This window comes from Tachypleus tridentatus, unplaced genomic scaffold, assembly GCF_004210375.1.
Source record: "Tachypleus tridentatus isolate NWPU-2018 unplaced genomic scaffold, ASM421037v1 Hic_cluster_2, whole genome shotgun sequence".
In the NCBI taxonomy this organism is placed as follows: domain Eukaryota; kingdom Metazoa; phylum Arthropoda; class Merostomata; order Xiphosura; family Limulidae; genus Tachypleus; species Tachypleus tridentatus.
Genome location: NW_027467782.1, coordinates 35,713,284 through 35,729,336, shown reverse-complemented (window position 1 = coordinate 35,729,336; position 16,053 = coordinate 35,713,284). Strand labels below are relative to the sequence as shown.

The following is a 16,053-nucleotide window of genomic DNA, read 5'->3' as shown; positions in this document are numbered from 1 at the left end:
CAGAACACAGCCCCAAGAGACTCCAAGTTTCTACAGAAAAAAATGGTAAAGTGTTGAACCCACATGAACTTGGAATTGCGTGACCATTAACAAATTTTTAATAAATGTTGGCAAATGGCCACGTAACCCATATCTATGCTGTCTCACAAAATGCCATATCTCCATGTTGTATTATAAGCCTTCTCAATGTCAAAGAATATTGATACAAGATGTTTGAGAAAGGCTTTTCTGACTGACGTTTCAAGTCGAATCAGGTGGTCCATGGTGGAGTGCTGTCATCGAAACCCACAATGGGTGGGAGAGAGGAGGTTGTGTCATTCAAGAACCAAACAAGACAAGCATTAACCATCCTTTCTGAGGTTTTATAGAGACAGCTCACTAGATAGTAGTTTGAAGGAATCTTGGGATCATTCCCAGGCTAAGAAAAAGGTAGGACAGTTGCCTGGTACCAGGCATCAGGAAAAACATTCTCCTGCCAGACCTGGTCAAAAACAATCAGAAGAATAGTAAGAGAAGCAGGAGATAGATGGTGCAGCATTTCATAGTGTACATCATCAGATCCAACTGATGAAGGGCCAGTTTGAGCTTCACCAGTGTAAAGGGATGATTAGAATCATAGAGATATTCAGCTCAAAAGGACAGAAGTGTTTGCTCTTCCTGAGTCTTGATGGCTAAAAGGTGGAGGAAGAAGCAGAAGTGCTAGATTCCCAACAAAAGTTTTCACCTAGAGTATCAGCAATGCTCCAGGTATCAGCTACTTCCTGACCATCAGGGAGCAAGATCGAGAGGGGGATGGAATTATACTGCCCATTGACCTTCTGAACCTTGTCATATATGACTTTAGAACTGGTGGTAGAAGATATGCTAGTCATGAACTTAATTCAAGATTCCCTTTGGCTTTGGCATCTTACCCACTAAGCACATTTCTAAAACTCAAATCAGTTTCAAAGAGTTGATCTCAAGCTGTCAACAACCATGTGACAGTTGAGTTACAAATATCCTTAATGAAAAGCATGCATCAACTTATTAAAAGTTCTCCAATGTTCTTACCTTCCATGACTTATTGTGCAGACACTAAGAAAACATAAAAAAGCCCTGCTTTCCCAACATAAAGAAGACTTAACTGTTTGCTGTTGTGGTTCTAAGAATGAAAGTAAAAATAATATGTAACAAATGTCAACCACATTACAACTGCTACATCCATGCTAGTAAGACCTTGTTTAATGCCAGGACTTATAGGTCCATCTGGGATATGACAGACACAACAGTGAATGAGATGCTATTTATGATGAATTTCTCCCAGTTGTGTATAAGAATATATTATAGAGGTATGTAACTATCTGCAATTCACTTTGATTCTAACAATATAAAACTCAAATCAATTAACTTTCCTCCAAAACACTAAGAGTAAATATCCCATTGAAGAGGAACAGTGTGTGTCATACAGAACACCGGTTCCAGAGAAGTAGAGCTCTTAAGCTCCTAGGAAGGTAAGAAGCTGGGCATTAACAAATGAAGTAAGTGATAAAACAGAGTTTAAGTACGATTCTGAACTACAGTAAAAGATCATGAGAGAATTTAGTGAAGCAGACTAACCTGGAAGATATTCTTTTCTGGAGGGTGCCTTCCTCTTCATGTGCACTCATTAACAATAAATACAAATGTATAAATGGGAGTTAAGAAAAAAAAACTTGTAGAACCACAGAAATTTTCAGGTCTGGTCAAAAGTAGTGGCAATCACATGTGAACGGGGTCAGAGTGCAAACTACTATCTTAATTTTGTAATGGAAATTTCTCAGTAGTAGCTAAAACTGGGAATGTTCCTGGGAATAAAGGATCTTTTATTTTAATTTGAAAAGAATGGCCAAGTTAGTTGGCACCCAAGGAACATCACAAAAATAAAACAGAGCCAAGTATAGGCTTGACCATTCTTTCACAGTAATATGGGAAGTGTAAATAAAAGTTAGGAAAATAAATAAAAGACAGATATATGGTGATCCCCATCTTGAATAGAATTATAAGACCGGTGTTTTGTCTTCAATGTTTTGAAGGCTACATAAGATAGGAAAGGTACCTGCAGAGGTGCCATTAGCCACCAAATAACATCCTCTGTCAAGTTCAAGAAAGCATCACTATCTCTAAGAGCTCCAGCATAGAAGATTGAACTACTTTGAGGGCAAATGCAAAGGTATGTATCATATACATATGTTAGGGTTGGGGTGGCTCGCTGAGGCGACAAGAGATATTTACAAAATAGATGGAAAATAATGGACCAGTACAAGTATCATAAGATACTGATCCATCATGATATACCCAGTGGTTTATGTATTATTGGTAATGGATTCTACTACCAAGAAGATAATGACTTCAAACACTCATCCAACTTCAGTACAAGTATCATCAGATACTGATCCATCATGGTATACCCAGTGGTTTATGTATTATTGGTAATGGATTCTACTACCAAGAAGATAATGACTTCAAACACTCATCCAACTTAAGTACAAGTATCATCAGATACTGATCCATCATGATATACCCAGTGGTTTATGTATTATTGGTAATGGATTCTACTACCAAGAAAATAATGACTTCAAACACTCATCCAACTTAAGTACAAGTATCATCAGATACTGATCCATCATGGTATACCCAGTGGTTTATGTATTATTGATAATGGATTCTACTAACAAGAAGATAAAGACTTCAAACACTCATCCAACTTATGCAGAAATTAGTTAGCTAAGAAAGAAGCTGCTGGAACCATTCAAATGATGCAATGGTCCCTACAGAGTCCCAGTCTCAACTCAATTGAGTAGATCTGGGATTTGATAAATCAAAACTTCACAGAACAAAAGTTTCTTCCAAAGAAATTTTATGGGAGTGTATTAGAGACACTTAGAAGAATATCCTACAAGAAACTTTAATTAAATATTTTACAGCCATGCATGAAAGATGGGACAACTAGCACTTCCACCAAGTTTCTGTTGTACTGAATATGAAGATTAATACACTTCTGATGTTTCACGTGTGATTAATTTTCTATTGTCCTGTGAAAGTAATTGGATGCCTAATTTTTTACTTTGTCCTTAAAGTTTTGCACAGTACTGTATATGATTGTGAAAGTATCAAACATACTGTTGGTGCCAACATGCTTTGTATTCACTGTGAAAAAAACCTATGCACAGAACAGATGAAGAAAAAGTCCCATACTATCTGTGTATAGGTTTTTGTCATAGTGAATATAAAGAATGTTGACACCAATAGCATGTTTGATATACAGTCAATATTTACATTGTTCTAAATAGAAGATAATTTACATTAAAGATTCTGCAAACCTGCTCTTCCTATTGGTTATAAGGATACCATACAAGTTAAAACTGTCACTTAGCAATAGAGCTTCTAATTTGTAAGTGAGCATGGCTTATCTTGAACTAAGAACATTTTTATAATACTTTCCTCCAGGACAAGTTTTTGGAATGTAATCAAATTACTCATAAGCAACCTGTGTAAGTGTACTTTGAAAATCAACATGTTAATGTAGACATTCTATACCAGTTGTTAAAGTTGAGATTCACAACCACAGAAGCATCACATAACAACAAAAGCTATTGTTAATTATTGTTTTAGAGGTTTATTTTGAAGTAAAGAAATTCAAACTCAAATAATACAAAACTTTGAATTGCAGCATACCTTATAATAATAATGTGATTATAATGCACTGAGAGTAAAACAATTTAATTAAATATTGAAATGTAACTCAGTAATGTGCACAGAAAGCAGTTTACAACAAGTATTATTCTGATATGGTTAAGCTATTCAGGAACATTACAGTAAAGATTCAGACCAACTGCACAAGCCAATTTACCAATGCAATTAGAACAGCCCCAGATTAGATGGGAAAAAGCAAACCTGCTATGTGTATAAGGCCTTCTGAAAAAAGTATATGGAGCATCAAGGGTAAAGATATTACAACTGAAGACAAAATTAGCTGAAGAGGTCCTTGAACAAAGGAAGGAAGGAGGTTTGTGGCAGATAAGGTAGCTCTGTAACCAGTTATGAAGGAAGCTGAGAAGCCATAATTATGAAACAAGAACACGAAAAAAAGAAAATTGTTGAAAATTTGGAAAATAGTGCCTAATGCACAAACTCTGGAGCAGTGGAAAAGTTTGTCTTGAATCTTGGGGTTCTTTAGGTGACTACTTGAACATTCCTTTCTTAGTCAATCAATCCACTGTGAAAGAGAATTTGGTTTCTTTGAGAAAGGATTAAGTACAGCCAAATATGTAACTGTTTATGTCTAATGTGAAAATATTACTTCTGAGGTCGTTATGAGGTAGTGCTGACATAGTAATTGGACAAATTTATACTAGAAAGCTAAAATAGTAAAAAAACCATGATAAGCTAGCCAAAATAAAGAAGCTTTATTTGAATTATCTTATACACTTATTTCTCTTCAGCTATTTTCCTTATGTGGTGGCCATTGCCTTCTTCATCAGAAGTGTAAAAATTGATCCAATTAATCTAGATGCCAAGCCTCCATCATATGACCTCAAAGAAGCCAATATAATTTCCCTATCCTTTTTTATTTTGATAAAGGAGTACTTTTCCTCAAGACTATGAGTTGTTAGTTCTAAGGAATTACCATTACATTATGCAAAAGGGAGCAACACAGTGATTGCAGCTGTGGTCACACAGTAACCATGTAGCATTATGCACTTACTATATACTGAGTGACTAGATATCATATATGAAAATATTTACAAGATATCCAGATTTTGATGAAGCATATTCTATGTGGAGATTTTTGTATATCTTAGTTAAAAGCTTTAAAATAATCATAATTATGTACAGAAAAATAAAATGATACCAATCTATAAGCTTGATCCAATTTTCACCACAAAATTTATAAATTGAAAGCTCAATGATAAAATTAACCAGAAGCTCTCACCTCAACCAGATGAATGGTAGAACAATACAATATTGTTCCATCCACTGAATATACCAATGGTGTATAACCTAGAACACAGACTGTCTTCTCCAACACTGAACTAAGACGGGTTTCTAATTCCTGTATGTTGCTTTCAAGAAATAAGGGAAAAAAAATAAACAATTATTATCCAAATTTTAAGACTATTAAATTGCTTTAACACTAGAAACTTTTTTTTTTTTTTAAAGTTCCCAGAATATTTTTGTTCTTATTCTTATAAGCTTTTATGGGTTGCATACATCTAGAACATAAGAATTGGCTACTTTGGTTTCTTTAGTAAGTCCCCAATACAGAGACCAAAGTAGCAACCACTCTAAATGCAGCCAAATGCAGCCCATAAAAAAAATTTAAATCTGTCACAATCTCTTTAGCCAAAACTACCCTAAAATATTTTTGTTACACCTGAAATTTATTTGGTAAAGAGATCAGTCAGACTTATGTATTATCAAATATGTAAATGTTATTTTATTGTTATTCCAATTTGATTATAAAAATTTAATATAAACAATTCTAAGAAGTTATGAGTGAAAGTAAAGAAGAATATGTCAACCACACAAAATGTCTCATATCCAGTGCTGGTGAGGCTTTTCACCAATAACAGGGCTCATCATTCTGGGTGAGATGTGGCTGACATGGTAGTTGTCTTGCTTTATTTATATCAGCAGTTGCATGAGCAGAAACTACAATGATGTGAACTAAATTATGTAAGTCATTCATAAGTCAGATTACAGTTGGAATTAATAACATAATATTTAGTTATTTATTTTTTACAACATTTATTATTTTTACTTGAATTAACAGAAAGAAGAACAAGGAAATCAGCAATAAAATAAACTTTAAAATGATTTATATCTAACTCCAACCTTTAATAAAATAAACTTAAAATGCAACAAATACCTAGAACTAAGATTGTGAATTATCTAACAGATAAAACTGGATTACAAATGAAATAAAAACGTTAGATACTATAATATAAAGATATGTGTTTATACCTGTGTTTAGATTGTTTTTCTGAGCAGCAAAATTTTACTTATCCAAGTAAGCAACTGAAGAACTGACAAAAAGTAGTTTGAATGTCTGGTTAGCCACTTGCACTAAGGACATTTTGCATCACACTTAATGTGGCCTGGTAAAAAACAAAATGCATATTACGTTATCATTCTCACAAAAATAACAAGTCTTTAGACCTAAAAAACATTACAGAAACTAAACTTTCTAAACAAATTCAAATAAAACAAAAATATGCCTCCAGCTTCAGCATGCTAAAGATATATTTTTCTAACTGAAGTATAGATATACACATAAAAAAACTTACAAAAAAAATTAAAACACTAAGACATTTCTTTAATTCATTTTAATTATTTATCTAAAAAGATGAATTTTTCTTGTTTGAATGTGTTACTGATAACACAGACTTCTATGATATTTTCATTAACCTTTTGATCTGGAATATATAAACTACCGAAAAGTTGTTTATCAAGAATACAATTAAAGTTACAGGCAATGAAGTTTGTGTTTTAAGTAGAAATAATTTGAAGCACAAACATCAAATGAATGCACATGAAAAAACCTATATTCCTATAACTTACACTAGAGAAAATGAAGCTTTTTATTTTTTCAAAGCTGGCTAATTTAAGTATTGTTAAGAAGAGCATTTATTAGGTCATTTTATATGAAATGGCTTATTTTCACTTAGTAGAACAGCGACTGTGATTAGAATAAGCCGAATACAGTAACTTGACTGTATGCTATTTGATACTGATGAGAGTGCTGTGTTTTACATTTGCCTGTCATGTCAAGTTGTATTATAATTGTTTTTGTATTTCTTTGGAACCCTACACAAGATGATTTCTTCAAAAGAACTGAAACTACTTTTTTGATATGAGCTCAAATTGGCAAAAAAATGCAGGCAAGGTTGCTAAAAACATCAATTTGGCACTGGACAAGGGAATACTTCTCAAACTACTATTCGTTCTGGTAATAGGAACCTCGAGAATAAACACTGAGGAAGGTTTCAATCTGTTGTGAATGAAGAAACAGTAAGTGCTACTGCATAAGCTAGCCCACACATGACAGTTCATATTAAGTGCTACTGCATAAGCTAGCCCACACATGACAGTTCATATTAAGTGCTACTGCATAAGCTAGCCCACGCATGACAGTTCATATTAAATGCTACTGCATAAGCTAGCCCACTCATGACAGTTCATATTAAGTGCTACTGCATAAGCTAGTCCACACATGACAGTTCATATTAAGTGCTACTGCATAAGCTAGCCCACACATGACAGTTCATATTAAGTGCTACTGCATAAGCTAGCCCACACATGACAGTTCATATTAAGTGCTACTGCATAAGCTTGCCCACACGACAGTTCATATTAAGTGCTACTGCATAAGCTTGCCCACACATGACAGTTCATATTAAGTGCTACTGCATAAGCTAGCCCATGCATGACAGTTCATATTAAATGCTACTGCATAAGCTAGCCCACACATGACAGTTCATATTAAGTGCTACTGCATAAGCTAGCCCACACATGACAGTTCATACATATTTAGTGCTACTGCATAAGCTAGCCCACGCATGACAGTTCATATTAAGTGCTACTGCATAAGCTAGCCCACACATGACAGTTCATATTAAGTGCTACTGCATAAGCCAGCCCACACATGACAGTTCATATTAAGTGCTACTGCATAAGCTAGCCCACACATGACAGTTCATATTAAGTGCTACTGCATGAGCTAGCCCACACATGACAGTTCAGGCACTTTCAGTGGACTGAGAAGTTTCCAGTGCAACTGTTTCTCATCACCTGGCTGCAATCAGAAAGTTAAAAATTTGGGCAAAGAGGTACCACATGAACTGATAGAAGAGCAGAAAACTGGTTAGGAACAAGAGGGAGTCATTCTTAAAGCAAAGCATTACCTATGACAAGAAGTGGATCCTATATGGAAAAAAAAAAACCTATGCAGAAAATATAGCATACTTTGATTATTAAAACTGGTGTTTGTAAAAAATATGGAGTTTTAATTTTTACATATACAGTCAGCCATGAAACAAACTACTACATCAACAAAACCACTGTAATAACTGAATGTCAAAAAAGATTATTGTACTATTAAAACTTTAACTGTACTAAATAGATGTGACATCATACTAAGAGGACATACCATAGTGTTAAGAAGATACCAAACCATCCTCAGTGTAAAAAAACAAGCATCCTCAATAATCATCAACAAGTACCCTGAAGTATCAGTATTCCCAGAAGAAAACTGTGGTAACACAACATCAACATGAACACTGTACTAATATAGCAACATAAAGATCATTGTACTGACAATGCATAAACAAGGATACAATAATTAACAATATACTAGAATAACTGTAGTGTACAGGTTAATATGTTCACTGTACTAATATGCATTAACAAGATCAATATGCTGAAACAACAGCCAAAAGATATCTAAGGTAACAGAATGCCTACAAAGTCATTATAATAAGAGCACATCATAAAGCTAGTATACTGTCTGTTCATGATGCAATAGTATACAGGATAATGACAAAAAAAAAAAAGAGAGAGAGAGAGAAAAATATTACCACACTGACAACACAACTGTATATATATATATATATTCAGGGAACCATCAAGCCCAACACAACACCAGAATAACAAAACGTTATGATAACATAAAATAACTAAAAGATCACTGCAATAAAGGAACAGATAAAAATCCATTGTACAAAAACATATATAACAACACTGTATTAACTCTCTCAACACAGCCTTGAACTGTATGACTGACCATGTGACCACCTTGTGCTTGTTTACAGTCTGTTTAGATTTAATACTTCTAACTTTCAAAGTGGTATATTTTCAAAAATCTGGCAATGTTTCAGTTAATATTACAAGTCTCTAACATACAAAAAATCATATTTAATTAAATAAAATAAAGATTTGTCCCTATGATAATTTGTTTTGAATAATCTGTGTGAAAAGTTATTTTAATGTTAAAATTAAAAATACCTCCTTTGTATATAACCCTAAGACCTCCATAAATACATTTCAAACATTTTTTTCAGTAAATCTTGATAGTTTATATGTTATTTTTCTAACCCAACTCAAAACAGGATTGATTAACTTGACTGACCTTGAAACCACCAAAAACAATAAAATAAATTTAAAAAAACCCTGAATTACACTTTCTTCTTTCTAGAATGACTTCATATTGCAAGAAGAAACTACATTCATTTATCCTAAGTAGCTCTTAGTTTGTAACACTTGATATTTATAATTAAGGTTTATCACCATTTAAACTGCAACAAACTACTGTCAAGCCATTATAAGATGTAAAATCAAGTCAAGAAACATCCAGCTCACATTACGCTATCGAATTACATTACCCATGAGCTACTACAACTAGTACAACAAGCTCAAGTGTCTCGTGAAAAAATTATACTTATTGTTGATTTTACTTTATCTTAACTTAAAAAATATCCTTACTTATTTTTTACATTTTAGTTGCTTTTATAATTATACACAAAAAATAAACATAAACAAATAAATAAATGAAACACTTGAACAATCTACACTGTTTCTCTTGATTGTTGAAGAGAGTTAACCATAACTTTTAATGCTACTTATATTATCGCAATTTATAATTTTTATTTTATTAAATAATGCTACAAACAACATAGACTATAACATGCAAAATTTACACAAATTTCCTTATCACTCAAAAATTTACTAGCTTTCTAGATCTGTGACAAGAGTCATTACAAATTAATCCAAGCTAGTCATTTCTCAATGGAACGTTGGTTATACAGAACAAAATATTGTGAAATACATCATTTGATAGAATGAAAACCTTAACTGTCTATTAGTTATAGGTAACATACAGTTAAGCATAAAGAGAACTATGAACACAACTTGAAAGAGAGGATGTGACAGCAGGAGTCTGACTTTCTATTCAGTAGAAAAAAATGTTGAAGACTATATTTAATGTGGTTTATCTGAGCAATGATGATTTTAGAGAAAGTAGTTTTCATTCAATTTCATACTTCTTCCATGGGTGGTGGATAAAATCTGCCATGAGAGCATGTGTCATGTGTGTCACACTAGGAAATATTCAGGATTTTTTAAGATAGTGCGTTGCAAAATTAAGAGCTGATTATTTATATGTTATTAAAATATGGTTTATTAACAAAGGTTTTATGCTATTCTAATTGGCATACCATAACCATGAAGTTGTTTAATAAAATATTCAAGGTAAGACACTAAAACATTGTGTCATGTTCAGCACCCAGTGCGATGGGGTTAAAGGAAAAGATAAGACAATTGTACTATAACATCAACAAAACTACTGTGCTAAAGGAATACAAACCAGAGCATTACACCAACAAAACAAAAACACCACTATAATAAAGGAATAAATTCAAGTCTACTATACCAGAATATCAATAACACTACTGTAATAATGGAACAAAAACATGACTACTGTACCAGAACATCAGTAACACCACTATACTAAAGGAACAGAAACAAGACTATTGTACTAGAACATTAATAACACCCCTGCTCTAGAGGAACAGAAACAATAGTATATCAGAATATCAATAACATCACTGTACCTAAAGGACAGAAACAAGATTACTATACCAGAACACCACTGCACTAAGTGAACAGAAACAAGATGACCGTACCAGAACATCAATAACACCACTGTAATAAAGGAACAGAAACAAGACTACTATACCAGAAACTCAATAACACCACTATACTAACTAAACAGAAACAGTACTAATGTACCAGAACATTAATAATGCCACTGTACCTAAGGAACAGAAACAGGACTAATGTACCAAAACATCAATAATGCCACTGTACCTAAGGAACAGAAACAAGACTAATGTACCAGAACATCAATAATGCCACTGTACAAGACTAATGTAAGGAACAGAAACAAGACTAATGTACCAGAACATCAATAAACACCACTGTAGCTAAAGAACAAAAACAAGACTAATGTACCAGAACATTGGTACTAAAGAAATGTTTTTGACTGTACTAAGTCATGAACAGTGTAATAATAGCACAGTAACATTTAGTTCTATGTAGGTAATCCAAGTAATTGTTAACAACACACAAACGTACTACATTATCTTACTTAGAAAATTATAGAGGAATCCATCAGTAACAACAGAGCATTTTACAATGTGAGGTGCACATAACATGAAACTTATTATTAACATAAACATAATATATTCATTGACCCTCTGGGTGGAGAATGGCAGTTCTTCAGGATGGACATACATGGTTATCAATACCTAGCAGTTTTCGTATTAGTAGTAAAGTATTCTATTACCAAAACACTCATCAACCTGTGCAAAAATTATTTAGCTAAGAAAGAAGCTGCATCATTCAAATGATGCAATGGCCCCCTCTAGAGCCCTGATCTCAATCCAGCTATGCAGAGCTGGGATTTGATAGATCCAAAATAAGATAAATCAAAAGTTACATATAAAGAAACTTTATGGGAGTGTATTAGAGACACTTAGAACAATATCCTAAAAGAAACTTTAATTAAATATTTTACAACCATGCATGAAAGATGGGACAACTAGCACTTCCACCAAGTTTCTTTTGTACTGAATATGAAGATTAATACACTTCTGATGTTTCACGTGTGACCAACTTTCTATTGTTCTGTGAAAGTAACCTGACACCTAATGTTTGACTAACATTTTTTGCACAGTACTGTAAAGCTGGTAATATAATGCTTGTATCAGTGCAGGTTTAGAATACAAGTTGTGTATCTTGTGGTCAGTGCTCTTACTTTCTTCAATTTCATGCTATTTCAGAAACTATACAACTGCTTCAATAAATAAGGACAAGTACAAATAACTGATAAAATTAAAACTAGGTATAGCTCATTTGATATATAAAACACAATATTATGACCAATGATAATATCAAATTAATTTGTCTTATTTTCTTTCACATTTTTAATGGCTAATTTAATCATGTGTGAAAAACTGTATGAGAAGATGAGAAAATGATTATGTCATAAATGGAACAATGCAGACAAAATAAAACTTTAACAAAAAAAAATCTCTCTAATGGATACATTTACATGATTTAAGACACAGGGGAAAAAGAAAACCAGATGTGACAAAACTATTAAAAATCATTTCACAATTATATTTCAAAAAAATTCATAATCTAAAATAGTACACAAATACTAAACAAACTTACATAATTTTTCAAGTACAAGCATAGATATTATCCAATTAGGTTGCACATTTTAGTGGGAGAGGGCAACAAACAACAACAGCACAACATCAACTAGCCAGTCCAAAGGGTTAAAAATAAGATCATTTTAATTCCCATCTTCAAAACATGTGCAGGATATATTTTGCTCAATATTAAATAAGCCACTTACATATTCTAGATATGCCAGTCAGATGCTATTAACTGAATTCAAAATTGACTCAGATCTAATATAAAATTTTCTCTCTGTATAAGGACAAAAATCTATGTTTGTCTTATCTTACACCTCCTAGCTCGCAGGGGGGCTAACCTCAACCAAACTTTGTGGGATGATAATTTGGAATAAGGGACACTTAATGAATGTTCACAATTCCTTCCCCTTCATTATTACTATTACTGAGTATTTATCATCTTTGATGTAAATTAACATTATCTACATTCACATATGGTGCCACATCCATACACAAAAAAAAACACTTAAACTTTCAATAGAACAACACATACACAGTGTGTATATATCTCAGAGAGTGCACTAGCTTTATCTATGGAAGAATTCAAAGAAATAATATGGTTGCCAAAATTGCAATACAACATAAACTTGCCTGAAGCTTCTGCTCCAATAGCCAACATAATGCTGGTGTGAAATGTCCTTTCTTCAGTTATACCCATTTCCTACTTCAAACCATGATCTTTGAATTTTGACCTCCAAGCCACTTCTGTGCCCAATGGTTGTCAATTAATTAATCATATGAAACATTGTAATAGGACATTCAGAGGGGGGTGTTGAAAGTAGGTAACAGTAAGCATCTCTAATGCCACTACTTCTTCCTACAAGGTCACCCTGACCATCACACAGTGTATACCATATCTAAAGTATACACATATTGAGTTTTTAAAGTTTATACAAAACTTTCGTTGAGGTAATAATTAATGCTGTAATAATGTGTTATATTATAAATAAATTGTGTAAAAGTTAGTATTTTTGTATTATTTATTACAGTATCCACCCACAAACTTTGTTTTAAGCTTATAAACCCAAACAAAGAACAGGTACCTCATCTTGTGTGACAAACTCAAAGAGGTTAATTAAGTAATTATGGATACCTTTAGTCTCATCAGTACTAATTATAGTTCCACTCTGGTACAGTAATAAATCTACAGACTTACAATGCTAAAATCAGAGGTTCGATTCCCATGGGTAAACTCGACAGATAGCCCAATGTGGCTTTTTTATAAAAAAAACATACACATACTAATTATAAGAATGCAACAAAGTACCTGATTACTTTCATTATTCACAGTTAAGGTTGTCACAATCTACTGGCACAGTGGTGTAGTGACTGGTCATACAATCAACAACTAATTTTTAAATATCAGTACTTAATTTCATTATAAACTTATAATTAAGTACATTAAAGCAATTTATAACTAAATACATACCAATTTAAGATCAATTCCTCCTAATTCTAGTTGCTTGCATAGTATATTCCACAATTTCTCTTTACTTCCTGGTGTAAACTGAAGTAAGTCAAATACCAGTAACTCCATTACAAACCTAAAGATGCAAAGAAAGAATAACCACGTACAAATTATACAGTTGGACGATGCTTTTAAAATGAAACATTTCATTGTAATACCTTATCTTATTGAGTTGCTAATCACATTTTAAGTTTTAATATATTTCAAAATTAGTCCATACATTGAAAGCAATATATGGAGCTCTTAGACTGAAAAGCTGTTTCAATTTTTGCTTGAATCTCACAAACATTAGTTACTCTGTACCGAACAGTTAAGAATAAACAAAAGTTGAAATATTATAACCAGAAAAAGACAAAATCACTACTATAAGATCTTACTGAAGAACATGGTCTATGTTACAATATTTAATGAAACAACTGTTTGAATTCTTACTTTTTCAAGTGAACTACAGTGATTAAGGTGTTTGTGAACCAGTGCTAAGCCTTGTAACATTTTCACAAGGTTAGATTCCATGTAAAATGCAAAACAAGGTACAAAGCAGCCTTTCTGCAATTCTGTAAAGAACATATCCAATGAATGCACAGCATGTGGAGTCATATCCTTTTTTAAAGATGAATCATGGTTCACTCTGTACTTAAATAGCAGGCATATAATAATTTTAAACCAGATCAAGCCATTACCATGCATGAACTTATCAAGTACAACCCATCACTGAAATGCATACAACCTCTGTATATATGAGCAATGACAGATGTACAAACACTTTCAGGAAGGGCCTAGGTCCCTGGACCAACTTTGTTACCATTTTGTGGTTGCTATAGATTTCATGCTGTTAATTCTAAATTAGTAAGTGCATGTTCACAAAATTTGTAAATATTACAATGCTATCATACGCAAAATATTAGTTTTATTTCTATTAAGTTTTAAGGTTTGTTATGCAATGTTTTATCATACCCTTTGTTATTTTAGCACATTGCCTATTTAATGTGCAAAGTAATTTTCATTTTAAGATAAAAAATATATTTTTATGCATCAGAAAATTTTCAAATTTCACATGCAAAATATTTATATCATCCAAATAGTTTTATGACACATTTCTTAAGAAAAATAAACTTTATATTTTATATTATTTCCTCACCAAATCTCTCTATGGGTCAAGTCAGTTTGATGATCTCATAACCACCACATAAAATTAGGAAATAAATATAGCATAAATTATGCCTTTTTTCACTCAAGAATGACTACAGATTATAACACCACAACATAAATGTTCAGATTATATAGATTAAATCTCATTATATTATACAATTATACAGTTTTATTATTTTTACTATACTGCCTTTCAGCCATGCCAAGCTAACACAAATTACAATGATGTGGTGCACATGCACTCATGTTTCCCAAACCAATAATATAAAACTGATTTTAAATCTTTACAAAGTGACCTATTTTTGTGTGTTTTAGCGGCCTAATATTTTGTAAAATACAGCCACATTGCAATTATTGTACATTATATATCTACATAGTTTATTAACATTTTCAAACATGTTATTAAACTTATTTTTCTTAAAACATAAAACAGGAAATGAAGAAGTAAAGAAAGCAATTGTCTTTTCCAGCTACAACCTTTCCACCTGGATGATGCTTGTTATAGCTTATTAATCTTTAGGATATTTCAAACATAGAAAACATGAAACAAAATTTTTGTAAAGGTTTTAAATATATATTGAATAACCAAAATATTCAAAAACTACAATACTGATAACCACTGAATTCCACTATAATTCATTAAGCTTAGTAACTGAGCTGTATTTGCACCTAAAATTATGAAATTTAAACAGACTAAAACTCAACTTTCCAGCACAAAAGAGATTGGAAGGCTTACTCTAGCAGTTAAAATTTAGAAGTAAAACATATCATATGCAAGAAAAACAATAAATAGTCCCACTCCAGTAACTCAATTTTAGTGGTGACGTGCCATCTACATGTGCATAAAGTGATTAAAATAAACTATGTATGATTTTAGAAGTGGATATATCTTATTATAGTTAAAATATTACAATTTCTAACTATCCTTTTGCTTTTTTTGTGTAATATGTCTTATTCAAACATTTCAACAAAAATCAAGAACATAGAGAAGGTATTGTGTACATTTTACAGTTATAATAAAATTTTGTATCAGTTCTAAACTTTCATACTTACATTACTTGAACTTGTAAACTTTCACATCCTTCAACACTTTTCAAAACAATTGGAATCACAGAGAAGACTAGTTTTTCTTCTGCCTTTATAACATTAAATGTAGTAAAA

At 32.3% G+C, this 16,053-nt stretch overlaps 1 protein-coding gene across 1 annotated transcript in view; it reads right to left on the bottom strand.

Moving 5' to 3' along the window:
• LOC143243248 (serine/threonine-protein kinase ATR-like) overlaps nt 1-16,053 on the bottom strand; it is a 39,264-nt gene extending 23,211 nt beyond the window's left edge. Inside the window, exons 1-2 of the mRNA XM_076487096.1 lie at nt 15,946-16,053; nt 13,705-13,819 (exon numbers count right to left, since the gene is read on the bottom strand). Coding sequence (XP_076343211.1) covers nt 13,705-13,819; nt 15,946-15,947 — 117 coding nt within the window. The 5' untranslated portion in view covers nt 15,948-16,053. The remainder of the gene's footprint in view (nt 1-13,704; nt 13,820-15,945) is intronic.